The sequence below is a fragment of the Tasmannia lanceolata genome, unplaced genomic scaffold, assembly GCF_043159265.1.
Source record: "Tasmannia lanceolata isolate RefF3 unplaced genomic scaffold, GAP_Taslan_0.1 ptg000013l, whole genome shotgun sequence".
Lineage (NCBI taxonomy): Eukaryota > Viridiplantae > Streptophyta > Magnoliopsida > Canellales > Winteraceae > Tasmannia > Tasmannia lanceolata.
The window spans coordinates 3,747,460-3,775,135 of record NW_027518690.1 but is presented as its reverse complement, the minus strand read 5'-3'; the positions used below and the strand labels follow the sequence as shown (position 1 = coordinate 3,775,135).

General features: G+C 37.7%; 1 protein-coding gene across 3 annotated transcripts; it reads left to right on the top strand.

The window, feature by feature from the left end:
- The first annotated feature begins 27 nt into the window (after nt 1-27).
- LOC143889534 (FAM91 carboxy-terminus protein) lies at nt 28-22,874 on the top strand. 3 transcript variants are annotated; one of them, XM_077393776.1, is made up of 12 exons: nt 28-180; nt 8,110-8,247; nt 10,245-10,362; nt 11,402-11,498; nt 13,937-14,043; nt 16,259-16,381; nt 16,575-16,728; nt 17,800-17,860; nt 18,057-18,451; nt 19,449-20,967; nt 21,925-22,265; nt 22,687-22,874. In XM_077393776.1, exons 2-11 carry the CDS (start codon nt 8,120-8,122, stop codon nt 22,178-22,180), a joined length of 2,958 nt encoding a protein of 985 aa, XP_077249891.1. In that variant the 5' UTR covers nt 28-180; nt 8,110-8,119; the 3' UTR covers nt 22,181-22,265; nt 22,687-22,874. The 3 variants fall into 3 exon arrangements, with proteins under 3 accessions (XP_077249891.1, XP_077249892.1, XP_077249893.1); XM_077393777.1 differs by lacking the exon at nt 8,110-8,247 and having other exon boundaries at nt 116-180; XM_077393778.1 differs by lacking the exons at nt 28-180; nt 8,110-8,247 and having other exon boundaries at nt 10,248-10,384.
- The last annotated feature ends 4,802 nt before the right edge of the window (nt 22,875-27,676 follow it).

Here is a 27,676-nt window from a genome sequence, read left to right as displayed (position 1 = left end):
CCCAAATTCCCAAAACAATGTAGGTAGCTTGGGTATTCTCGGTGGGGCCCAACTGGCCCACCTATAAGAGTACTGTTATGGTCTTCCTTGTAAACACTTCAAACCCTATAAGAAGATCATTCAAAGAAAATAAATCTCAAAATCCCTCTCACAATTAGATCTCTTCTCGTTAATCTCCAGGTAATTTTCTCTTACTCTACCTTTTGAGTTTCTGAAATCATTCCAATCTGAGACAATTTTCGAACTTCTAGATCTTATAACCATACAATTACAGAGAAAGATAGCAGCATTAGAATATGCGATCTTTATTATTTGTTTTAGGGCAAAAAAGTGTCGTTTAGATTCTATACCATTAACACATGATCCATACTGCTTTTCGTTAGTGAAGGAGAAGAAGTGATCTTTCTTTCTTTCTTTTTTCATGGAATTTGATCCAATTTCATGGAAACATTGCACGGTGACTTTTTTAGTTACTGAAAATTTGTGATACAAGGATTTTATAGTCCAGTACTGTCAAATCATCGACATTAAAAGGCTAAAATCTGGATTTTATAAGCTATAACAGTATAACCTAGATTTTAAAACCTAAAACCTTTGATTGTACATTTTCAATCAAGGTATGTAATGCATTCTGTTATAGGCAGTGAAGCACAAGAATATATATATATATATATATATATATATATATATATATCTCATGTAATTTTGTATATTTTCATGGAAAAAATGCTAGATGAGTTTTTTAGTTACTGAAAAATTGTGACACATCTTAAAGAGGCTGTTTGGATGCATGGATTTTGTAATTCAGGATTTTAGATTGTAAAATCCTTAATTTTACAAGCTGAACTTGGATTTTATAAACTAAAAGCGGAATTTTATAAGCTAAACCTGGGTTTTACAATCCTGAGAATGTACAATCAAGGTGTTAGCTTTTAAAATCTAGGTTTTTAGCTTATAAATTCCAGATTTTAGCTTTTAAAATCCATGATTTGACAATTCTGGATTATAAAATCCTTGTATCTCGTTTATGGATAAATATATGTAAGATTCAAAATTTCAAATCTTTCGGAAATTGCAATTAGGTTCTGACACTGCTCCCGAATGGAGACTTAGGGCTTAGTTCCCATTGAACTTTAAAATCCTCAAAGGGTTCTTTCCCACTTTTGGAGCTTTATATAATTTATTTGAAAATTTGATTTTCATCCTTTTTAATTCGAGGAATTTCAAGGAAAGCTATTCTAACATATGCAACATCTTTAACTCAGGGCATAAGAGGATTAGCCGAACTAACTCATTTTTTTGATAGAAGAGTAATTGATGGAATTCCGAATGGGGTTGGTCTTGCAAGTTTCTTTGCAGGAGAGGGGATCAAATAAATTGAGAGCATTAACCCCAAAAGGACGAATATTGTGGTGCTTTAATTTTGATTCAAAGGAAAGAAACCATGTAGCTGAAATAATTCACTCAGAACACTCTTTAAAGGATTACACGGCACGATTGAATCGAATAAGCCCTTATGGAATGAATACTCAACCGCTTGTGAACCGTTGGGTACTGTCCCTCGCGGCAACTCTCAGTAAGTCGTCCGCATCCATGCGACTGGAGGCAGGATGATATGATCCGGTAAATGTAGAGACATCCAGACCAATTGGACGACTCGTCCGTTGTGAGATAGGCAACCTATATCACTTAGGATTCCCTGGCCTTTGGACTACAGCAATATGGGAATAGAATTTCACTATGGATCAGAGAATAGCAATGATCGGAGCCAGTTCACAACATGGCTTGAGATCCTCTCTCAACTGGCCGTGTTGCCAGCCCACGGACCCCGCACAATGCTATGGGCCGCACTTGTGGGCGGTCACTCCCTCCTGCTTCTTGATCCGATCCCTTACTGGACCCTCTTGTTCCTATTTAGTCCCCTTCATTTCGGAAGTTCTTTCTATTTCTACATCTGTTTCTTCCTCACTTTCCCCCATTTCTTCCATTTCTTTCAGTTTCTTAGTGACAATAGGCGACGGTATTCTGCCTAAATAGTAGACACAAATGATAAATAAGAGAATACTAAAGATTCGAGCCATAGAATTTTCCCGCCTTTGGGAAATCCCTCCTTTGAAGTGAAAGATGCTGTTTTCTCCATGGATGGAGGGGGTGCCTTGGGTCCCGATGGTTTTATATACACACACACACACACACACACACACACACATCACTTTTTTTGACTTTTTTAACACAGGCACCCATTCAACCCACATATTTTCAATCCTACCCCCTCCTTTATGCTTTTTAACAAAGGCACCCATTAAAGCCACATAATTTCAATCCTACCCATTTTTGGAATTATTTGAAAAAGCAAATCATGATTTGCTAGCCACCTTCTGCAAAGGCTACGTCTCGCCCATTCTTTGCAATTGTATGTGTTCAGAGATTTGTCTTATTAGACGTGGTGAAAAATTGCACGGAAATACTATTTCTTGAAAGGTGGCTAGCAATAATAAGTACCGAAAGAAGCTAGCAATAATAATCATTACGCAGGGAAATTATGGACAACGAGTACCTGTATATGACAATTACGGAAAAAACTACAAAGAAGATGTATCGAAATATGACAATTACGAAAAAACTACTTTTCCTTAGTAATTTTTTGAGGATATTACGAATTTCGCACACTGATGGGGTCCGAACTCAGCACTGATGGGTCCGAACTCAGCACTGATGGGTCCGAACTCAGCAACCAATTGGCTGTTGATGCGTGGCCCTCACAGGGACCGCTACAAAGCCAACACCTGTCCCTGCTAGGTGTGACACCTGGGCCAATCAGGGACTTCCACCTGCCTCTCCTAGGTATGAGACCTGGTCCATACAGAGGCCTCCACCTGTCCTGGATAGGTGGCTCAGAACTACCACCTGTCCTGGACAGGTGGCTCAGAATCACTATAAATAGCCTTCACTTGTGCTAAGGTGAGGGATCTGAAAATCAAAACCCTAAGCTTTTGCTCTGACATTGCTCTGCACTCCTGCTCATACTGACTTGAGTGTCGAAGCGCCCGTCCGGAGCACCACTCCCGGTTGGTCCTCTGACCCTTTGTTTTCTTCTCTGTGCCCTTGTGCAGCGCAGGACTCCATTAGCCTTTCAGCTGTGGCCTGCCAGATCAGCCCTTCCGGCCCTACCATAACCTATTACCAATTTTAGACCTAACACACACCTTAAAAAATATTTACGAATTCCGGGCACCTTAAGAGGAACAACATATTATGGAAACCTCTATAGATTGGAGGGCTAGGATCAGCCTATGGAAATGATTTTACGGGCACAACGTATTGATGTTGTGTTCCATCACATGGACAGTTTGGATCAACCTATGATGTGGTCCGTACAGTTCTTTGTCGATTTGTGCATCGCACGGGGTTTTTTACTAGTATGTATATATATATATATATATATATATATATATATATATATAGAGAGAGAGAGAGAGAGAGAGAGAGAGAGAGAGAGAGAGAGAGAGAGAGAGAGAGAGAGAGAGAGAGACATTGCTTTGAAAGCTTATGATTTATACTTCAAATCAAGTCTTATGGATTTCGACCTGAGTCCCATGATTAAATCTAAATTTACATTAATCATGCGATTTTTTTATTGCATCGTACTATTTCGTATGATTCATGCGATTTATCCTACTAAGTAGATTTGGCATATCATAGGTATTCCTAGCCAAGCTTTTAGAGGTAGTGGGAAGTTGGTCTTCTGTTCCATTGTGCAAAAGAAGCAGTATCCTATTAGTCCTAGCGACCATCTGGGTGTTATGGAAAGAGAAATGCCAGGGTGTCTGGAGGTATAATTTAGACCCCTCTTTTCCTATTCATAAAAGGTAGTAACATTGACAATTGCTTGGGTTAGAGCTCTGCCTAGTTTTCGATTCATCTCCGTGCATGACTTGCCGCAAGGGTGATTAGAGATATGTGATAGCATTGAGATGATGGTGGTCATCTCATGGGCTTGGGAGCCTCCTAGCAGTGGCTTCCTAAACTTGTACTCTGATGGCTCTAGTTTGGGGAATCCTGGGCTAGTGGGAGTAGGTGGCCTTCTAAGAAATGACATTGGGGCCACGATATGGGCTTTCTCAGGCCACATTGGAATTGTCAACTCCAATGAGGTGGAGATAAGAGCGGCTCATCAAGGAATAAGGACGTTAGATCATAATATTCTTGATAAGGTCATAATGGAGTGGTGCTCACTGAATGCGATAAAGTGGTTGAAGGGAAGCTTTCCTTAGCCTTGGCGGTTTGCTTGTTGGATGGCCGAGATCTTGGATAGAGTGGCAGGCACATCCATTTCATTTCATCATGTTAGAAGATCAACGAATAGTGAGGCCAGTAGGCTAGCTAGGAAGGTTGCCTCTAGGGCAGAGTTGGAAACCTTTGATTTCCTCCCTTCCATGAGTGGTTATGGTATTTTGTTTGTTTTTTTCCCTTTGTTTCTTTGTTGTATTTGATCCTCTTGATCGCCGGCCTCTCCCCATGTTTTTGAATCTATTAATTTAATTCTTCGCCATTCAAAAAAATAAAAGAAAATAAGACCTTCATTCGAAATACCCTCTTTCCCTCTTACCTTAGAAGCCCCCGAAAACCTTCTCGTGAGACAGAAAAAGAAATAGAAGGAGCTTGAGTGAACCAAACCCGTTTGAACCAACAGGAGGGAGAAAAAGAAAAATAAGAAGAGGAAGAAGAAAAAGGGAAATGATCAGTTGAAACCGGTTCTGCTTGAAGCAGTTGAACCAGTGCAAACCAAGGAAGCAGGATTCTTCCCTGGGAGTGGGGAACCGCGATTCTCCGGTTCACGAATCTGAAACAGAAATCTTCTCGAATCCCCAAAAACTAGGAATCCTGGCTTGGATTCGCGGGAAACCCGATTCCCACTTTTGGGAATCGCGGTTTATGAATCCCCGGAAACGTGATTCCCACTTTTGGGAACCGCGGTTTAATGTTATGTGAAACGCGATTCCCCGGAGATTCCTTTGCGATTCCCATCTCCCCAACGATTCCCCGACGACTCTCCGGCGACTCTCCTGCGACTTCATGATTCCTGCTTCCGACCATTCCGGGAGCTTTTGATTCCCGCTTTCGATTCCCGCCGTGGCAACCTTGGTTCAAACCAATCAAACAAAAATTTCAACCGTTTTGAACCATCAGAAAAAGAAGGAGAAGACGATGGCAAAGATGAAGGAAAAAAATACCTTGTGACCATTGTCGCCTTCCACTTGAATAAGTCGTTTTGTTTTTTCCTACATTTGGTTGAGATTAGAAGTAGGTGGGGACTATAAGTCAGCATATGCACTTCGTCTTCGTTCGCCAAAGCTTCTCATTGCCCCTCGTTCCAAGCAGAAGAAATGACCAGAAATAAGAGAATGAGAATCGACTGAAACAAATCCTCATCTCTTAAAAAACCGTACTTTTTACCACTTAAAAGGCGGGATTTGGAGAAAAGGAGTGTTGTGAGTGAGGATTGCAACCTGGGTTTTAATTTTTTTTTCATTCACTACACGAAAAAGCACAAAAACACCGTGGAGAATGGTTGTCGAACGCCACCTTTTTCTTTTATTATTCTACACACTTATATTAGAACTAGGTGGGACTATATGCAATTTTCTTTGCTGTTATTAGAAGTGGGACTACATGTCAGCTTGGGCATTACTCACATCAAGGGGGGAAACAATGATAATGAGGATAGCAGTGATGACTAGACAGTTTGTGATTGTTGGTATTTTTTGATGTTTGAGACTTTGAGAATTGATATAAATTTATATCTTTTATTATTATCTCTCATTTGTTTATATTTTTTTTGATATATATATATATGAGAAAACGGTTCCTACACATATGTGTAGAGAGTTCTCTACACACTAGCTTAAAATACAGTGGGAGCCCAAATTGTTTGGGTGATCCAAGCCATCCATTTTAAAGGCCCTCACATAGATAGGGTGTCTACAAAAAATCAGATCCATAGGATCATCCCAACCCTACGATTTGTGGAGGTAAAATGGATGTCTTTAAATCTTCACAAATTAGTCCATTTTTTTGCCTCCACAGTTCGAATGGTTAGGATGATCCTATGGATCTGATTTTTTATGGACACCCTATCTATGTGAGGGCCTTAAAAATGAATGGTTTGGATCACCCAAACAATGTGGGCCCCCACTGTATTTTAAGCTAGTGTGTAGATAACTTATCTACACATATGTGTAGGAACCGTTCTCTCTCTCTCTCTCTCTATATATATATATATATATATATATATATATATATAGTGTGTGTGTGTGTGTGTGTGTGTGTGTGTGTGTGTGTGTGAATTAATCTTACAATTTATAATATGATTTACGATTAGATATGATTTGATCCCTAGTATGATTTATGATTGGATTTTGAATTTTCAAAACATTGTATATGTGGAGAAATTATATGGTGGTCGACGGTCAAGTCCTGTGAAGGTGGTACCTTAAAAGTACCACCCTTGATATTTGATCCAACAGCAGCTTCTTTAAAAATGGGCTGCTGTTGGATCAAACATAAAGGGTGGTACTGTTTTGACGGTACATGTTGGGCGGGCACCATATAAAAACTCGTATGTGTGTGTGCGTGGGGGTGTGGGGTGGGTTGTGTGTGTTGGGGGGGGTGGGTCGGGGGGGTCTAGACCCACTTGTTGAATGCATTTAAATGACCTTTTCAACTTCTTCTCTAGTGACACAATAAATTAGATATGAGAGGTTCAAGAGTTTTGGTGAAAGGGAACACGTAGGTCTACCAAGCTTATTGATAGTATATTTTCTTTTATTCACTTTTCATGGTGAGTCTGTTATTGCCTATGTTGCATGGATTCGGATTCGCTTGTCGGGATCCGACACGGATTCGAGGTCTTGGATTCGGAAAGCCCCAAAAGAATGATTCGGATTCAGTAATTTTTAAATAAAATAAAGTTTTCAAAATAAAAAATTTAAATATATATATATACACAACATAGGTTATTGCATAGTGCGTGGGTGGGTGGGTGTGGGTCTGTGGGCGTGGGTGGGTGGGTGGGGGTGTGGGTGTGTGGGTGTGGGTGTGGGTGTCTAGACCCACTTGTTGAGAGCATTTAAACAACCTTTTCAACTTCTTCTCTAGTGACACAATAAATTAAATATGAGAGGTTCAAGAGTTTTGGTGAAAGGGAACACACAGGTCTACCAAGCTTATTGATAGTATATTTTCTTTTATTCACTTTTCATGGTTAGTCTGTTATTGCATAATGGAAAGTACACTTCATGCAAAGGAAAACACAATATGAAAATGTACAATCAACCAGAATGCCCCTAAAGAGATTAATAAATCACTATAGTACACATATTTCAACATCGGCATGTTATTAATTCTCTCATGTTACTTCATTTAGAAAAGGCTGCTGAACCCTCTTAGTGGCCTTTGCTGGGGGATAAATCTGGGGACTAGATATTTTGCCAATATTCATTCTTGGGCTTTGCTCATAATGACATTTTCTTTAGAATATTATACACCAATTGATTGAAGCACTGAGTAATATTAACTATATTTAACTCCGCTTTTTTTGGAAGAGGCTGCTTGTAACTGTGGGTTGGAATATATTATCATTTTTTCTCTTATTTTTCTTCATTTGCTTTATTTCATTCAAGGTTTTAAATCTTGGTTTCTGTCATCAGCGAAACCGAAACGTTTCGGTTTCGGTATGAAATTTCGGACGAAATCTTGTAAAAATTTCACCGAAATTTCCGAAACATCTCACCGAAATTTCCGAAATTTCCGAAACGTTTCGGCGAAGTTTGGTACTTTTCCGACTCAATGTGGATTTCGTTTCCTTTTCCAACGGAAACCGAAATATTTCGGCCGAAACGTTGGCCGAAATTTAAAACCATGATTTCATTATCCTTTCTAACCTTTTTGTCATGATACATTAAAATCTGATTTACAAGCACTTAAATTGTTGATTTTTTTTTTTAAAATTTGTACTGAGTGATGTATGAAAACTACATTGTATGTCAATTCTATATCATTTTCCCTTGTTTGATTCATGACCTTTCTTTTTTCCTTGCTTTCTATTAGGGAGTACACGATGCAACACATTCCTAACACTATTGAAGAACAACTTCTTTTAAAATCAATCAAGGAGGAATGTCCTTGGGAAACCCTTCCAAAACGACTTCAAGCAACCTTGTCTTCTAAAGAAGAATGGCACAAGAGGTTATTATCTCTAAGTTGTTACTTTTGCTCATATTTTTTAGCCATCTTTCTTTATGTTCTTCTTTTGATTTTTTGTTGAAGTTATTTCGTTGGTTAACTCATATTCAATGGAGAGGAGAATGAATATGGATAATTCATTTAAGCTCACAAAAATAAATGTCTCGCAAATGTTACATTAAATAGAACACTATAGGGTATTGGGTGAAATATTCTGATAGTTCATTTTGTTTTCATTTTGTTTGGGCATGACATTTACGCTATTGAATGAAATGTGAAAACACTGCATTACCTTTGCAGAAGTAGTTCATAATTTATGGGACTCCTTTTACTATAGTCCATCTTTTGGAGCATCCTAGCTTGGCATTGTCGTGCTCTCTCTCTCTCTCTGAAATGGAGCTTAGCATTCTCGTGGTTATGGTATGAAAGTAGGATATGGGATCTCGTTATTACACATTTTCTTTTGGTCTTGGAACTTACATCATGGACCATCATATTGAGTTATCATTGGGCTGTTCCTTGAGGAATTATTTGGATATATTGGTCAATGAAACAAAACCATTCAGATCTATAACCTCTTTTTTGTTATGGTTGGGCAGAGTTGTCTGATGACTTGCATGATTGTAAAATCTTTTCTTAACTTGATGGATTGAGAGAGGCTAGGCCTAGGGTTATTGGAAACCATATAGCAGCCAATAGAATAAGAAGGGTTTTTAGGATGGGAACATCCAGGGGTTGGGCCTCTAGCTCATTTGGTTAAGACTTAGCTCTCAGCTCTTCAACCTTGTGGTTAGAGGTTCAATCCCAGCTTACCTACTAAAGAAAGGATGAGAACATCTATAGTTGAACATGAGAACATAGTTACAAAATTTGGTGAAAAGTTTAATTTGTGAAATTTCCATGGCATGATTTCATGTTTAAATATGGCAACAATTTCCAAATCTCCACACTTTATATAAAAACACAAACTTTTTAGTAATTTATGAAATTTGTTAATCTCATAAAAGTTCAATTTCCTGTTAAACTTAATCTAGTTGCTCTAGAACCCATGACCTTCATTGACAAGAGAACACACTTCACCAACGTATTATCAAGTCACTCGTATCATTATTATATAAGCATACATACACACAGGTGCACATCTAATAAGCTATTTTTTTTTTTCTGAATTAGCAATCTTTTCCTGATATTTTTGTACATATGCCTCCCAGAATAATTCCTGAATCTGGACTTTGTAATATGCTCAATAACTCCAGTCTTCCTGTTATTTGACTTCCATTAATGAAAGACAGTGGAAAAGTTTGATCTCCTGAAACTGGAGCCTTTTACTACGCCATTATCTTTAGAAAATACTGTTGGAACCATTCAAAAAAATAAAAAATAAAAAATTCTGTCGGTGCTGCTTGAGTGAGAAGAGATTAATGTAATATACTCCGCCTTTTTTACTCTATGGTTGACATGACTTGTTACTGCTGCTGAGTCTGAAGGATTTCTCATATTTTTGTATTAGTCAGCCAACTGGCATAAACACAGAACATACTCTGTATGCTGTCCAGCATTAGTATTGTGCAAGTATGTGCCAAAAGTTTTGGCCCATAAGCTCTTTGGAGGCTACTTAATGTGGTCAAGTTTAATCCTCTTAAATTAACTTTCTATATATTTTGATTGGAAAAAGAAAAGTATTAATCAATTGCAAATGAACGTCTTGTGTTACAGTTGTGATTAAGTGATCTTTCATAGCGTTATGCAATTTTAGTTTCAATTGATATCATGGTCCAAATGTTAAGTGTCTCTTCAGTGGTTGTCATATTAATGAGTGAATTTTTATAATATTCCATTTTTCATTTTTCTTGCTTATTTATGGTTCCGGATTCCATTCCTTGATTGCTTAATTTAACGTTTGTTTTAATATTATAACTATCGTTTTGCGCTTTTGTTCATCATCTGCTTGGTTTGTTTGGGTTCTCTTTGATTGTGTCTCCTTTGTTATCTGCTCACAGAGTTATAGACCATTGCATAAGAAAACGACTCCAATGGAACACTTGTTTTGCCCGCAAAGTATGCAAAGAAGGCGAATATTATGAAGAGATGATGCGTTATTTGCGTAGAAATCTAGCGGTGCGGATTGAGACCCACCTGGGTTTGTTCTATTCATATGCCTGAGTGCAATTTCCTATAGTTATATTCTGTCACTGTAATTGTTGTTTCTTGTTATGATGATCCGCTCTGAAAGGGCATTTTTTCTTTGTCGGTTACCACCTATGTCACAAATATCGTTCTCGGGAATTTCTCGGCAAAGGAAAATCTCGGGATAAATTTTTTTTTTTTTTTTTTTTTCGGGTTTATATCGGGAAAGAAATGATAAAAAAATAATTAAAAAATATATAAATATATAAAATTTTAGGAAATATATAAAATAAAAATATCATAAAAATATTCAGATAATATCGTGATAAAAACAAAGAAGTGGAAAAGGAGGTGATAAAAACACTCGGGATTATTTCAGGATTTTGTCGTTTTATCAAAATGTTGGGATAAAAACACGATATTTTGAAAATATCGGAGATATCTGTGACATAGGTTGCTGCTTACCATCAATCTCATCTTATTTATTGCCACCCGCCTTAACTTTATTTATTTTGGTGTGTAAGCCATGGTTTTAAATTTCGGCAAACGTTTCGGCCAAAATATTTCAGTTTCGGTAGAAAACGAAACGAAATGCACAAATTTTTGGAAAAGTACAAAATTTCGGTGAAATTTCAGAAATTTTGGCCGAAACGTTTTTGAAATTTCACCTCGAATTTCGTTTCACAGTCGGAAAACTACAAAATTTCGGTGAAATTTCGGACATTTCGCTTCTCTGATTTTACAAGATTTCGTCCGAAATTTTGTACCGAAATGTTTCGGTTTCGCTGATGACCGAAACCAAAACCGAGATTTAAAACCTTGGTGTAAGCTGGGACTGAACTTGTGACCTCGATTGTGTGATCATTATGTCCTATTCTCCATTGCATTAGGCAGTCCTATATGCCTTCTGTGATTATGTGACACTTGTTGAAATTTCTATTTATGAGAAACCTTAATATCTATCTACCATGCAAGCACCTGGTTAACTTTTTTGGTAAAATAAACTTTACTTTTTGTGATATTCTTGCAGCTATTTCCTTATCACCTTGCGGAGTATGTCTGTCGAGTGATGAGGGTCTCACCTTTCAGATATTACTGTGACATGATCTTTGAGGTTATGAGAAATGGTAATTAAGAATTATCCTTTTAGAGATCAGTGTTATCTGATAACAATCTCTTGGTGTCCTTTGTGTGATTTTCTGGTTTGATAACTTTGTTTCATTAACTGATTTTCTATGTATCCTCGTGTTAACTTGTTGAAAGTTACTCTTATTTTAGTTGCATAAAATGGAAAAGTTGGTTTCATATTTCCATCCAACACTTCTTCTGTTTTAGATCCCTATCATCTTTCCATTTGCTGTTTTTTTTTTAATTAGCTGTGCAATTAATTTTCAATATGAGTGTCCGTTAGTTAGGAATTAGAATCATGAGTTACATTTGGAGCTATAATTTGATGATTTATTGACTTCAATAGTTTCAACATCCAAAATATCCAACTTGTATGCTCTACTATGAAACCTAGGAAACCTAGGAGATTGTTACACGCCAAAAGTAAAAAAGAGAAAGCAAAGAAGTGGAAAAGGAGGTGAAAGTTTCATCCCGTATTTATATTATATATACATATATTTGAACAATTGAGATTTTGTAAATAATGCAGTACGCCATGGCAAAATCGTGGAATACAAAGAGCAAGACAACATAAAATGAAAAAAATAGTGACCTACAAGTTGTGCCAGACCGTCGGACCGGTACAAGACACCAAAATTGGCCAAATGATTAACATAGGAATTTCCTTCTCGATGGCTATGGGAGCAAGAAAATTCAACGTTTCTTAATAAATTAATAATCTCTCTATGCAATGCCTTAAACTTCCATGGAAGGGGTTTTGATGCAGATTGTAGGCCAAATAAGTGGCATATTTGCCCATTAGGATTTATAGGATTTTTATTTCCATGTTATTTAGTTTCTAGGATTTTTTTTTAATTCCATGTTTTTAGTTTTTAGGGCTTTTATTTTCCATGTATTTTCCATGTCTTCGTCTATTCTTCTCCTGCTCTTTCCTTCCTCTCCTATTCTTCTTCTCTCCTCTTATTCTTCTATTTCTCTTACCTACCATTTTAAGTCACCGAATCATGTTGCACAACTTCTCAACTCCAGTCCGAGAAACTAATCCGTTCCCATTCCAAACAGATTGAACTTCAGTCTTTGCCGCACCACAATCACCACATGGACTTTCAAAGCATTCAACTTTTGAAACATGTTCAAAACTTCAACAATAATCATTTGATGATTTTATCGATTGGGTTAATTTTATTGTTAAAAATACTCTCATTCATATCCTTCCACATAATCCAAACTGATGAAGGGAGCAGGTTTTTCCATAGGCAATCAAGTCTTTTTTTTTGCCTATGGCCTTATGCCACGGCTTACATAAAGGACTCATCTGATGATAATATTGAAACTTCAGGACTAACAATAAACAAATTGAACTAACTTCATATCTGGACTGTTCTAGGACAACGAATAAATAGATGAATGGGGTATACTAGTGTGACACCACATTGCATTTATTCCCAAGCCTCATAGATTCCTCTAGTAACGAGACTGGTGAGAATTTTGCCACTAAGAACGTAGCAAAGGAACGTAATGGGGAATAATTGTCATGAAGATTGAGAAAATGATGACGGGGATCATCATTAGAGTACTTAAGTGTCGTTATTATTTCAGTCAGAGTTTTAATTGAGTCATGTAGGTCACTTTAGTTCAGTAAGGGCAATTGAGTCTTTTCTCTTTCAATTCACTTAAAGTTGCTTAAGTTAGTTTTGAAATAAGATAGGCCCCTCCTATTTCCAATGACATGTTTTATGTGGGGAGAGAGTTAAGTCATTAGACGGTATTTAATCTTTTGAATTCCTAAATCATTTAAGCGAATTCATATCAAGGATGGGGCCCATCTAGTTTTACGATTTCTAAAAAGGGTGGGCGCTTTAAATCGGATACTTATATCCCCACGACAATGTTTTGATGATGGGGCGAACTCACTTTGTTTTACTGTCTTATTGACTGCCGAGAGCCTTCTGGGGATGGTGATAGCCTTTTGACAGCTGGTTAAACAATGTATAACAAGGTGAGTTCTCCCCATTATCAAAATATGGTTGTGGGATATTAGTAGCCTTTAAATCGTAGGTTTAGAGGGGAGCTTTTATATTTGTAGAAAAGAGTAGGATCTTCTTATTTTCTTAGGTTTTGTGTGGGAAGTCTCTAGAAGTTAGGGTTTTGGTTTGAGGGTCCACCGTCCACTTATATTAGGATTTTGGAACCCTCTAATGGAAGCCTTTATGAGTCTAGATTGTAAAGCCTTACGGCCAAAGAGTCTGATTTTTTTGTTTTCTCTCTTTGTTTGACGATATCCCTTTTTGTTGCTTTTTTTTTTATTGGCTTTTGCATTGCAGATTATCTCTTTAATTTCTGACACTAGCCATTGTATCATAGCGCATGAGAAATTCATATTTGTTTTGTGAGCACACATCTGGAAGCATTCTAATGTTTCTTATATTTCTCACAGAACAACCATATGACAGCATCCCAAATTTCAGTGCTGCAGATGCCTTGAGGCTTACAGGAATAGGAAGAAATGAATTTATTGATATCATGAACAAGTGTAGATCTAAGGTAACTTTTACTTTCATTTTTTTCAGGTCTACTAGAGATGAATTATCGTTTAGATTTTAAAATAAATAATTTTGTATTGCTTTTGTATGGATTACTAATTGGGAACATTGTATGAGAAGACTTATTCATGTACATATGCTTACATTCAAATGCTTACAGACATCTATTTAAACATGCATACACAGGACTTACAAGGTATATTTCGTACATCAAGATCAAACTTGAATCTCATCTCCTACTTTTTATTCTTCAAAATAAAAAGATGCACCCGCTTAGTTGTAGTTAGTTGATGTGACCAAGGGGAGGGGAAGTAGAGAAGAAAGAGGGGAAAAGGGTTGAAGAAGGGGAAGAGAAGAGGAATAAGGGAAGAAGAAGACTAAGAGGACCAAACTGATGTGATCTTGGGAGGAGAAATAGAAGATAGAGACAAGAAGAAGAAGAAGAAGAAGAAGAAGAAGAAGAAGAAGAAGAAGAATAGAGAATAGAGAAAGAGAAGAGTAGAGGAGAAAGAGGGGGAAGAAAGGAGAAAGAGGGAAGGAAGACGAAGAAGGGAATGAAGATGAGAAATAGGGGAGAAATGTATTCTCAATTAATTCATCCAAAAATTAAAATCTCTAATAAATGTGGCCAATATATTGGCAATGGAAATGAAATTCCATGAAAACAAAATCACTGACTCTAAATAACATGGAAATAAATGTCCTAGAAATTAAATAACATGAAAATAAATCCGTAAAAGTCCTAATGAGCGCATATGCTGCTTATGGGGCTACAAGCTTGCATCACAAGGACAGTTGGTCCGTTCATCAGTCTTGAATGGATATTTATCTAGAATGGAGAGCCTTAAACCATTTCACTTTGTTAATCAGCCTCATTTGAAGCGAACTGATGGATAGCTGGTAGAGCTCCACTTTATATTCACCTAATATTTTCTCCTGTCGCAGGTTATAGAATTGTTGAAACAGGGGAAGGAATTTCTTTTGCATTCTGATTCACATCTGATTTTATTTGTTTATTGGCTCCTTCACATTTTACTATGAATCTCCCACACCTGATCCCACCATATTGCTGCGTGGCCCTTCAATTTGGTACTAGTTACTACAAAGTTGAACTCTGTGTCATCCATCTGAGTCTTCCGAATAATTTTTTTTTCTCCATGCTATTCATCATATCACGAAATTCTTTGGATAATCGAAACTGTCTCGATTCCCTCTATCACCATCTCTCTCAAGGACATGAACTCACTCTTCCAAAGTTCTTTGCTTCCATTGTGGAAGTTGATCATCCTAGGGACCTTCAGATTCTGGCTCGACATTTCTACCTGTTTTTGTCCCCACTGATCTCAATGCTGCACATAGACTTTCCATATTAGCCCAAAAGGTTGAACTCATCAGTCTCTATATCTTTAGACTTCGGTGATGTCTCGTACATTCGACAAGAAAGTCAAGAGGAGTTGCATTAGCTGATACCTCTGTTGTTGTACCTGTTGGATAAGGTTGGTGTTGTCAGTGTATACTCTACGAGCACCTTACGCATCAGGTATTGTTGTTCCAACTCAAACATGCTCTGATACCAGATGATGCAGGAACCATAGAAGAATTTCATGGGAGAAGGGTAAAAAAATTTGATGCAAAACTATCTTTTAAGCACTACACTTAATTTCTTAATTCAACTCCAACTTGAAGTACGACAGAAGGGACTTATTTATGTGTATTTAACAAAAAGATGTCTACAACTTACCAAATCTAATACAAGTAGGAAACTTGTTGGAATTGTGCCAAAATATTCCTTACATGGAAGCAACCATCTAAATGATGGAAATTTTGCAAAATTAACTGACTGGTTGTTTTGTTAGGTTGTGCATGTCGACTGCATCATTTAGGCCCATAGCATCAAAAGAAGATATTTGACATTCCAGGCCAATTTTACAGTCATTATGTCGTTATTGCATAAGATTCATGTTCTGTTTGACCTGACAATTATATTCACCATTATGTAATAACAGAATTTTTTTACACGGGTTTCTTGCCATGTTTTTCAATTTCATGAATATGAGTATATCATATAACGAATTTTGCTTGAGGATTATTTTATCCCAAGCACTTTCTTTTTAGTTCATTTCACTATCCCTATTGAATATAGTGACTATCGTCTCTTTTATTTTCATTTTTATTTACTTGTCTTGACTGTCACATGCTTACTTGGAGTCGTCCAGAAAATTATGTGGAAGCTGAACAAATCAATTGCAAAAGAATTATTGCCTACACAACCTGTGGACTTTTCAATTGAACCGTGGTGGGGAGTTTGCCTTGTTAACTTCACATTGGAAGAATTTAAGGTGAGAGTTGTTATTATTGCTGCTCTTTTGTTCTGTTTCTATAACAAAAATCAAGTAAATAACTTAATAAGCTTCTCCGATGGATTTGAAGTTCAATACATTCACAAAAGTGCAAGTATGAAGACATATATTCATGCCCTTGAAATTCTTGTTTTCTTTTCTTGAATTTAGATTGCCTTTTGCAATTCTACAGAAACTCACGGAAGAAGAGATGGCTACCATAGACAAAGTTTGTAAGGAGGAGGCAAATTCATTTGTTCTTTTTGATCCTGAAATTGTAAAGGGTCTGTTCCGAAGAGGATTGATATATTTTGATGTCCCGGTTTATCCTGATGACCGATTTAAAGGTATAACACCTACACTCTTCTTTTAAAGCTTTGTTATGTTGATCAGTTACCCCTTTTCGGTTTCGGAATCATGTAGCTTTGTGTTTCACATATCAAGAAATATTCTTTGTATATCATCAACTTAACCAAATCTCTATTTTTGGTAGACTTATGGGTCCTTGGATAGAACTTTTACTGCAGTCATGTGTTTATATAACAAAAATTATATAAGGGGAAATGGAACACCTTCCTGTTATCGTTGGTATTTTTTTTATTTCACTCACCCAGCCCTTTCAACCAAGGTCATATTTACTTCTCATTTGCCCTCTACCAGATTGCGGCAATTCACCGCCCCGCCTCATAGAACATATAGTGGAGCAAACCACTATCACCTTTATAGAAAATGGCAGGCAATATGGGAAGGACCCCAACAAACAAAATGTTGATCGAAGAAAGAGTGGCAGATAATGTTTTTTTCTCCTTTTTTTTTCTTTTGTTTGTAGCTGTTTGGTAGGCAATGGCTCATTAGAGTGATTGATGAAAAAGAAACACTCATAAAGGAAGTCCGTTAAACTATCTCCAGTCGGTGGCCAGCCTAGTAAAACTTGTGTTCTTCCTAGTTTTGCATTTTGTTTAATGGTTGCATAATCTAATGGAGCAACAAGAATAGAGGACAAATGGCCAAATAGAGTACAGGGGTCAAATATAATGCTATGGCATCCATACATTGGAGCTTATGTGGTTGAACACCTCTTATATGAGCTTCATTTGAGATTGAATACTCATGTCTTTTACTGTGATAACTAGAGTGCCAATAACCAATAAGCTGTCTCAAAATCTGGTTTTCATGCCAAGATTGTACATTGGGATCGGCTATCACTTTCGTCTGTGAAAATGTTGAGTTGGAGGTTCATCCAAGTTATGTTAGAAGTCGTGATTAAATTGAAGATGTTTTCACAAAGTTATGTCTGACTATCTTTAGGTTATCCATTTCATATAATTGTCTCTTTTTATTTTTATTTTTTTGAAAATTTTAATTATCTCTTTATTTACATGTGCAAGTTCGATTTTTTGATCTCTATAGCAATTTAGTTTCCAGGCTGGAAGGATTCGTTTCCAATAGGGAGCAGTCGTACGAAGACCCTATTGAAGAGTAAGTTTCTTCTATCTCCATTACTTGTTTCTAAATACTATAACAGTCCACAGAGTAAGTTTCTTCTATCTCCATTACATGTTTTTTAATACTATTACAGTCCACGTTTTCATAGCCTGGATACCTTCTATTCCCCATGAATGTGCTTAGGCTTGCAGGGAATTTAATCCTAATATGTTTGAAGTCCCCTATCCAGGTTACTATATGCTGTTTTTGTGGTTTCAAGTGAGAATGCAACTGTTGCCGAATTGGCTGCAACATTACAAGCTGACCTTTCTCAGCTGCAGGCTGCCGCATCTTTTGCTTGTCGTCTCGGCTGGGCCGTAAAAGTAATTGACCCTGCCTCTGTTCTCCATGATTCGAGCTTACCTGGCTCTCCTTCTAATTTACTCAGTGATGAAGAGGATGGTTCACATGCTAGTGTAAGCTCTGCAAACATATCTGGTGATGCCAATACTACTTTACAAGTAGACGGTCTTGGGGCGGAAAACAATCGGGCAATTTCTAGGACAATTTCTGGTCCTGTTCGTGTTGCTTTCGTTGTTGATGCTAATATAACATCATACCTGATGATGGGTTCCCTTTCACCAGGTTAGATCTTTCTTTCATGTATAGCATTTTCTAAATGGGTCCTATTTTCTGGTCAACCAATCAGATAACTTATCCGGTCCTATCCGGTCCGTTGCATTAAATAGAGTGGGGCCCACATTGTTTGGGTGATCCTTGTTGGGCCCTGTAGTAGATAGGGCGTGCCCAAAATAATCTTCTCCATAGGGTGATCCTAACCTTCCGATTTACGGAGTTTTAAAATTGACAGCACAGTATAGATACCTCCACGGATTAGAAGGTTAGGATCATCCTATTGAGAAATTTTTTTGGGCACACCCCCATCTACGCCAGGGCCCAACAAAGGAATGGTTTGGGTCACCCTAATAATGTGAGCCTCACTCCATTTCTGGTCGACGGACCAGATAAGTTATCTGGTCGGTCGACCAGAAATACTTTTGGGTTTCTAAATATATTTCATTGTTTATCACTGTTTGTTTGCTATATTTTGTTAGGTCAGTGTGAGATGGATGCTGATTTTAGAACTATTACTCTTTCATACGATGACTTCAAGCACTAAAATGTGTATTTGTTAATTTTTTCTGCCAATGAAGTGCACTCGAGTCTAACGACCTGGCTCATTTTGCAATACTTTCTTAGATAATTAACTCATTTACTGATAATAGACAAATATTCAAATGAAACCGCATAAAAGTAGGGTAAGGGCTCCAATTGCCTCAAAATCTTCTCTTGAGTGACAATAAGCAATGGCATTTGCTTCTCTTAAAATATGATTCTAGTATACATCTAAATCGCCGCCATGTTCTTGGTTTCATCCCAAGTGTTTCTGAAAATTTCGAGGCCAAAATAGAGAGATAGAAACAAAGAGAGAAAGGCAAGAAAGGTTTTCTTGTGTCTAAATTATATAGCTGGCACTTTTGGATTCACATAATTTATACTCTGTAAGCCCTTCAAAGGCATATCTATGGCATGCTAACTTATCATAAGATATTATTCTCCATTTTTTCAATTTCTTTTGCAGGCTTGAAGTCTCATGCTGTGACACTATATGAAGCAGGAAAATTGGGTGACGCAAGCATTTCAGAACTTTGCAAGGATCTGACTACATTAGAAGGAACAAAATTTGAGGGTGAATTGCAGGAATTTGCCAATCATGCATATAGTCTTCGATGTGTATTGGAGTGCCTCCAATCAGGTGGAGTAACTACGGATCCAATAGTCGAAGGGGCCCACGATAGAATGGAAATACAATCTCCAATCACAGAGGAGACTATTTCTCTTGTAGATTCTCATAACTCGGAGTCAAATGAACCAGTGGCAGTCAGTGATAACTACCCCTTAGAAAGTAGCATAGAGCTAAGCTCAAATGAGGATATCAAACCAGACCACGATTTTCAGAGTGAGGAGGGTTTGATCTCATTGGATGGTTTGAATACTGGAAAGGGCAATTTGAAGATGAAAAGAAAATATCATATAAATATTCTTCGTTGTGAAAGCTTGGCCGCTCTTGCACCAGCCACGTTAGATCGGTTATTTCATCGTGACTATGATATTATTGTATCGATGGCTCCTCTTCCTTCTTCATCGGTTTTACCCGGACCCGCGGGTCCAATCCACTTTGGCCCACCCTCATATTCATCTATGACGGCTTGGATGAAGCTTGTTTTATACTCAGCTGCGGGTAATGGTCCACTATCGGTTGTCCTAATGAAAGGACAATGTCTTAGAATGCTTCCCGCACCATTGGCAGGTTGCGAGAAAGCCCTTATATGGTCTTGGGATGGGTCTACAATTGGAGGGTTAGGAGGCAAGTTTGAAGGGAACTTGGTCAAAGGAAATATACTCTTACATTGTTTAAACTCACTTCTCAGCTACTCAGCTGTGCTTGTACAGCCCCTGAGCAAATATGACCTAGATGGGTCTGGAAGGACCATGACAATGGATATTCCATTACCCCTAAAGAACTTTGATGGTTCAATTGCAAATATGGGAAAGGACATGGGGCTATGCCTAGAGAAAGATACAAAGTTAAACTCACTATTGAGCGAGCTCTCGAATAAGATAGAATTATGGACAATGGGTTATATCCGTGTATTGAAACTTTTCAAAGAAAAGGAATCTAATTTTTTTGCCCCCGATAATGAAGAATATGAATGGGTTCCTTTGAGCTTAGAATTTGGAATTCCTCTTTTCAGTCCAAAATTATGCAATAGTATTTGTGAAAGGGTAATTTCGTCACATTTACTTCAAACAGATTCACTTTCTGAGCATCATGAAGCCATGCATGGTTTAAGGAGAAGGTTGCGTGAAATTTGTAGTGAGTACCAAGCAACAGGTCCTATTTCAAAGCTCTTATACAACAGAGGACAAGCAAAGGAGCCATCTTGTCAACTAATAAATTATGCGAGTGGAAGGTGGAACCCACTTGTGGACCCTTCAACTCCAATATCTGGAACCTCAAGTGACCATCAACGGCTCAAACTTGCTAATCGGAACCGTTGCCGTTCTGAAATTTTAAGTTTCGATGGTAGCATCCTCAGGTACTTTTAATTTGTCTTCTTTTATATGGTTGCATGCAGATGTCCTTTTATCTGTAATATGTTCTTCTATCATGAATTTTCTATATATCTAAATTATATTTCATTAACTTCAGATTATTCATTACAAAATATCCATGTTTAGCTTCCTAGAGACATTCCATTTATATAACAAGTCTCTTCACCTTTTGGTTCTTACTTCTTAATATAATGAGTAGAATAATGAAAACATAGATATAAAAACTTCTCTGACTTACCATTCAACTAAAAAAGAGTTACCAAACTGCCTTATAACTCAAATGGCAATAGTGTTATACCTCTCTATTCTTGTAGAAGAACAAGATAAATGCTAAAAATCCGAATTGAGCACAAAAAGCTTCTCGAGGGCCATACTTCTTTTCACAATAACCGTGTAAGACAATGTCACAAGGACTATCATGTTTAGGGGATGTTCTAAAAAAATGCATAAATAGACAATCAAGTAGAACATGCATGTGGAAATAGCTCTAATAATACAGAATATTTAGTCATTTTCACATTCGTGAAAATGCCAAAAAATCCAATAGCTGGGAGGGTGAAACGATTTGAAAAGTATTGAAGACTGCAACGACAACAACACACGGGCTACATCTTATTGTTAGAATTATAGCTGTGCATAGAATTCTGATTAAAAAATCCATGAAATTTATCACTGTTCTATCATTCTCCTTTCACTATATGTAATCTTCCAAAAATATGAACACCTGAAACTAATGATCTGATAGTCCAAAAATACACCTAGTTACCACCCTAACTTGGTGCATATGACACGCTCCAATCTATATTTAAATTCATATTTTTAGGTTGACACTGATTTTCATTGTGAATATTTCCAATCATATCTCAATTTTTAGCCGTGTCCATTTTCCCTTTAAAAAAAAACCTTACAAACTCCACCTGATTATGAAAGGCTTTGTACAGGTCATATGCTCTCACTCCTGTTTATGAGGCAGCAACAAGGCCTATAGAGGAATCATCGTCATCAGTTCCAGTAAAAATTGAACCTGATGATGTTGACAGTAGAGAAGTAGTCCTTCCGGGGGTAAATCTTATTTTTGACGGATCTAAGTTGCACCCATTCGATATAGGCGCTTGCTTGCAGGCTCGCCAACCGGTCTCTTTAATAGCGGAGGCTTCGGCAGCCTCTGCGTCCTTGCAGACAAATAGGGTTTTGTGATACAACCGTACCTTTGTGGGGAAGATGGTAAAGTCAACATATTGGCCATTGGCAACCAAATTAGACTGGCAATACAACAATTGAGGTAAAGTTAAATTGTTCTTTCTACTGATATGTTCAAATCCTTGTTTCAATACTCCTTGCCTTAATCGTATAGTAACAAATATCTCTGCATTTTCGAAAACATCGCTATATTTTACGTTTTTTTTTGTTGATAAAACGACATAATCCCGACATTTTCTCGAGATGTTGAAATCATCGAGAAATCTTCATATTTTGTTTTTTACCCCTAAAATATCTTGAAATATAGCGATAAATATAGGATGTTATTTCTTCTCCTAATTTTTTGCTAAAATTTTATATTTTTAATAGAATTTTATAATTTTATGTCTTTTGTTTTTGGGGGTTTTCTCTTATGTTTTTTTTAAAATTTTGGTCCTTAAAAGACTGATCTTAACATGCTTAATTTTGACTAATTCTATCTGAAAATTTTGTTCTTATTGCAGGTATTGTGGATTCCATTCTTTGTCTCGCTTGATGCTTAGTCCTGTTTAGTATGTAAAGAAATTCTGTACTGCAAATGTTAATCAAAATCTCATTATCATTCTTCAATCATTTTGTTTTGTAACTAATTTAGAGGAATTCTCCGTTGTTTGCTCAAGCATTTTCTGTGGAAAATTTCATTTTCGGCTTTGATGGGGCGGAAAGTGGTAGGACCAAAAATCTGTGCCAAGTCAGTAGAGAAGGAAAATCTTCTACCAAGAAATTGTGTAGTGATTCTGAAAGGATTGAGATTGCAACCAAATACATGGAAATTACAGTCAGAGTGAAATTTCAACTTTGGATTTTGCATTCTCTACCAAGAGGTTGTGTAGCCTTTAGTTATGACCATCAATTTGCATGGTCATAACTCATAACTGAAGGGCCCATGGGATGATGCCGAAGAAATGGGATCGAGCAATCCTGACCATTAATTCCTGTGGTCTGTAAGCTTTTCGGATCGAACAATGCCATGTGATCCACGAATGTGGCATAGTGGGTCCCATTGTTGTCTGATCCAAATGGCTCGTTTGATATCTCTCCCTTTGGATCTCCTAAGGCCAAAAATGACACTAATTATGCGAGCTTAACATTTAATAGGGCAAAAAATGACACTAATTATGCAAGCATAAAATCTAATAATTTTTTTTTTTTTTTTGTCTCTAATTTTTGGATCATACGAGTATTGATCAATCGAATGTGGCACCCATTATGCCGGCTCTATGTAGGGGTGCAACTCGGTCGGGTTGGATAGGGTTGAGGCCAACCCTAATCAAACCCGAGATAGCATTCCCTCAACCCAACCCAACCCAACCTGAGCCTCGGGTCGAGGATGGTTAACCCTAACCCAACCCACCTCTAAATTCCTCAACCTTAGCCCAACCCATCTAACTCAAAATCGGGTCGGATTGAGTCGGGTTGGTTCGGGTTCACCTTGGGCCGGATAGAAAAATACAATAATCCAAAGAAAATCAAGATAAAATTAGACGGTGGAGGTCAGGTTTGGGTCGGGTCGAGTTGCCCAGGCCTCAACCCTAACCCAACCCATGGAAATGCCAACCCCGCCCTAGCCCGACCCAAAATTCACTTGATAATTAAATAAATGTTCAATAAATGTTAAACTTGATAATTAAATAACTAGAACCCTCACTTGGCAAAAATGAATAAACAAATAGATTTCAATTATAAATAAATCTTGAGAGTACAATCAATGGTTAAAAAATCTTGTTTAGGAGAGAATGAAAAATTATTATAAATAAAAACTGCTTGGCTCGGGTCCCATTACTCTAGATCTGCACCATCCACTAATCAACGGTGGATATATCTCGGATTTAGAACAAGAGAGCCGCAGCGAAGATGCCGGTCCCGGCTACTGCCATTCTGAAGGCAGGAAGGGTGGCCCCACTGACCTCAGACTCTGATGGAGAATCGGACGGTGCAGATGATGGAGTGATGAGGGCCGATGCTTCATCGGACAATGGAGATGAAGCCGTGGGGGAGGATGTGGGTGGAGCCGGGGGAGAATTGACGGTCATGGGGGAAGGTGATGTGGCGGATGAAACCGGGCCTGCGGTAGGAGCGGTTGTGGGGGGCGTGACGGTGGGGCCGGACGGGGATGATGCCGGAGAGTTAACGGCCGGCGTGGATGTTGTGGGCCCGGGCGTAGAGGACTGAGGGGACGAGGCCGATGTGGTGGGCCCGGCTACTGGGGCAGCTCCGGGAGCTTGGGCCAAAGTGGACCCGGTTAGTAGGCCCACTATCATGAGGAGGGCAACTAGTGTTTTGGTAGAAAACCCCATCTTCTTCTGATAGAGAGAGAGGAGAATGGGATGGGGTTTTCTAAGGAGAGAGAAGTAGTGAAAGAAGAGAGAGATGGGTTTTTTTGGGTTGGGTCTTTTGGGTGTAAGGGGAAATATATATATAGGAGTAGAGGAGGAGAGTTAGTTAAGAGGGAGGGAAGAAAGTGACCGTTCAATTCAAAAACTGCTATTTTTGATTTTTTTTTTCTAAAAGTAAGTAAAAATAGGAGGAGAAATCCTGGCTATTTATTTTGATTGGGGTTAGAATTTTGAAGGGTTGGTGTTTGTTTTTAATTCAAGGAGTGAGTGTTTGGACTAATAATTTAGGCTGGCAAAGGTTCTCTGTCTCAACGGGCAAGAAGCTTGTTCGTTCAATTCCAACCGTTTTGCTCCTCCATTTGCTATCTATGGTTTTTCTTTTTCTTTTCTTTTCCAGTTGTCACCTCTTTGACCCCTTCCCTTTGGCAAGTCTTGTGGTGGTCTCATTTTTGTGGTTCTTTTAAGAGTGGGTAAATGTACAAGTGGGGCCAATTTTCTCGATAATCCAAACCGTTAATCTTTCTTTAGTCTTTTAATTAGACCTGGCAAAATCCACCCGTGCCCGCGGGTCGACCCAACCCACCTGTAAATTTGTAGGTACTGGTTAACATTTGAGTGACCCGTCAAAGTTGACCCGCAGCTCAACCAACCCGCCAAAACAGGGGTTGCGTCGGGTGAACCTGCGGGTACCCGGAATTGTTTTTTTTTTTTTTTTTGGGTTTGAGTGGCTGTAATAGTGGAATTAAATTGAATACAGCCACTATTTTAAAAAATGGACGGTACGGCCCACACCATAAGATGATCCAAACCGTCCATTTGATGGGCCACAACATAAATAGGTTGTGCCCAAAAAATCATTACCATAGGATGATTCTAACGGACTCACATTATGGAAACTTCTATAGATTGGATGGTTGGGATCATCGTATGGAAATGATTTTTGGGGCACAACCTATTTAGGATGAAATCAGGACCGTTGATTTCACATAAGATAAAACGACTAGAAAGTAGGTTAGCAACCAGCCTAACAGCCACCTTCTTTTAAACCAGTTCATAGTTTTTTGTTTGTTCTTTTGTTGATTTTTTCTTACTTTTTGTTTCATGCGATTTTTCGTTTATTAATTTCTTTTAAGCCTGAGTTTTCTGTGTTCATTTTGGACTGCAACTCTCTCTCTCTCAAGACTCAACTTGCTTTTCTGCCATAGCTATGAGCCTCATAATGTTAAGTTAATGGGATCAATCCCAGCTTCCCACCATACGGTTGAAAGGGTGTAAACTTCATGCAAGGTTAAGGTTTGTTTCCATTTTTCTTAGATGTTCCTATTTTTCTTTTGCAAGGAATTCCTCCTGAAATTCTGCTTTGCTGCTTTGTGAATTGTGATTCAGCATCCATGATGTGCTTTCTTGTTAGGTGGATGAGCGACGTTTTAGTGACCAATTTTGTGGAAAATTAGATACAAAATTAGTGTCAGGTATATCCGAAGCTAATTTATGCTGATTTTTTTTAATGATCAGAAGCATGTTCTACAAACAGAATTTTATTCATAACCCTGTTTGGATTGCAACAAAAACATTTCTGAGGGAAATTTTTTTTTCGTAAGAAAATATTTTCTTTCTACTATTTACAGGGAAATGATATAATTATGGTTAATTAAATGGGATATTATCATAAATTGAAAGGCTTTTGAAGAAACTTCCAGCAATCCAAACAGGGCCTAAAGCAATATTATCTCATAAACCAGTCAAACTAAATTGAACACCATACAAATTTTTTCTTCTGTTGATCATAGTCCGCAACAATACCTTACTGTGTATTTTTGGAAACTAAGAAGATTGAAGGCATAACAAGGAAGCTCATACTTCTGGGAACAGATGCCCTCCATAGACTGATGGGGCAGGGTAACTCAATTTCATTGGTGGTGGACAGGCAAAGAAGATGCATCTTTGAATCTTTTTTCCCTTTGAGGCAAGACCTCTGAAGTGCATCTTCCTCTTATCATCACATAATACAGAAATGAAAACTTCCCAATGAATCACTTAACAACAGCATCCACTCAATCCAAAATACAATGTGCTATAGATTGACCTTCTAATATGTAAATGGCGCTAAATATGGTCTTAACTACTTTTGATCTTAACTGCACCGAATATACACATGAAAAACATTTCTCCATCTACATAAAGCAGCTAGCCGTGTTCACTTAAATTAGAGAAGAAACATGTTGAGTCACTGCCCGAATTAACATCGATACATACTGCAATATCTTCCCTCACAAATCAGAGAAATTTATTTGCAACTAAGCCTCGACCAAATAAAACGTCAAAGATTTGCTGATGAGTCTCCTGCTTCCACATGAAAAGATGATATGAGTGGCTAAAGATGGAAGTCCATTTAGTTGGTGCACTTAGGTGTAGGCATTGTTAAGATGATGAATTGATGATGATCCATCTGTGTATTATGTGTGTATTATGTCTTAATCTTGTAATTCTTCTCTATTCAAAAGTCGGTTAGATGAAATCAATTATTTTCCGTCTATTTTTAGAAAGGAGACATTTCATTCTACGACTTGACTCTATAGTCTCTGCCATAAGGGCTTCCTCTTTAGAAGAATGAGGCCAAAATGGTGAGAGTTCCACTACTTTCCCATGATGATTAGTATAGGTGACACCAAGTCTACCATTTAACATCACCTGCAAGATCCTTCAATTCTGTAAATAATTGTGAAACTGAGTTTATTAAATAAGAACTTACAATTATAGTCCTTGTTCATCCTATTCAAGACAAGTTTGTCAAGCCAAAATAGAGCCTTCTCTTGAACTCATGTCAAATTTTACATGATGCTGATACTTTTATTCTTGCAGGCTTTTGATGAAGCTATCTCAGAGCTGGACACTTTGGGCAAGGAATCGTACAAGAGCATCACATTGATCATGCAGCTTCTCAGAGAAATTTGACACTATGGACATCTGATATTATGGTGGGTACTTTGCTTTGTCGATGATTATTGCCTTTGTTGACTTGTTTGTGTTGGGGGGTTCCACGTGAAAGCAAAATAGTCCCACATCGAAAAAGTGTAACGATATGGACGGGCTTATAAGGGAATGGGTTCCCTCCCCT

Coding starts and splice junctions, on each gene's coding strand:
- LOC143889534 (XM_077393776.1), top strand. CDS start 8,120: ATGCAACACATTCCTAACACTATTGAAGAACAACTTCTTTTAAAATCA. Junction 10,363..11,401: donor ATTTGCGTAGAAATCTAGCG/GTGCGGATTGAG, acceptor ATATTCTTGCAG/CTATTTCCTTATCACCTTGC. Junction 11,499..13,936: donor CTTTGAGGTTATGAGAAATG/GTAATTAAGAAT, acceptor TATTTCTCACAG/AACAACCATATGACAGCATC.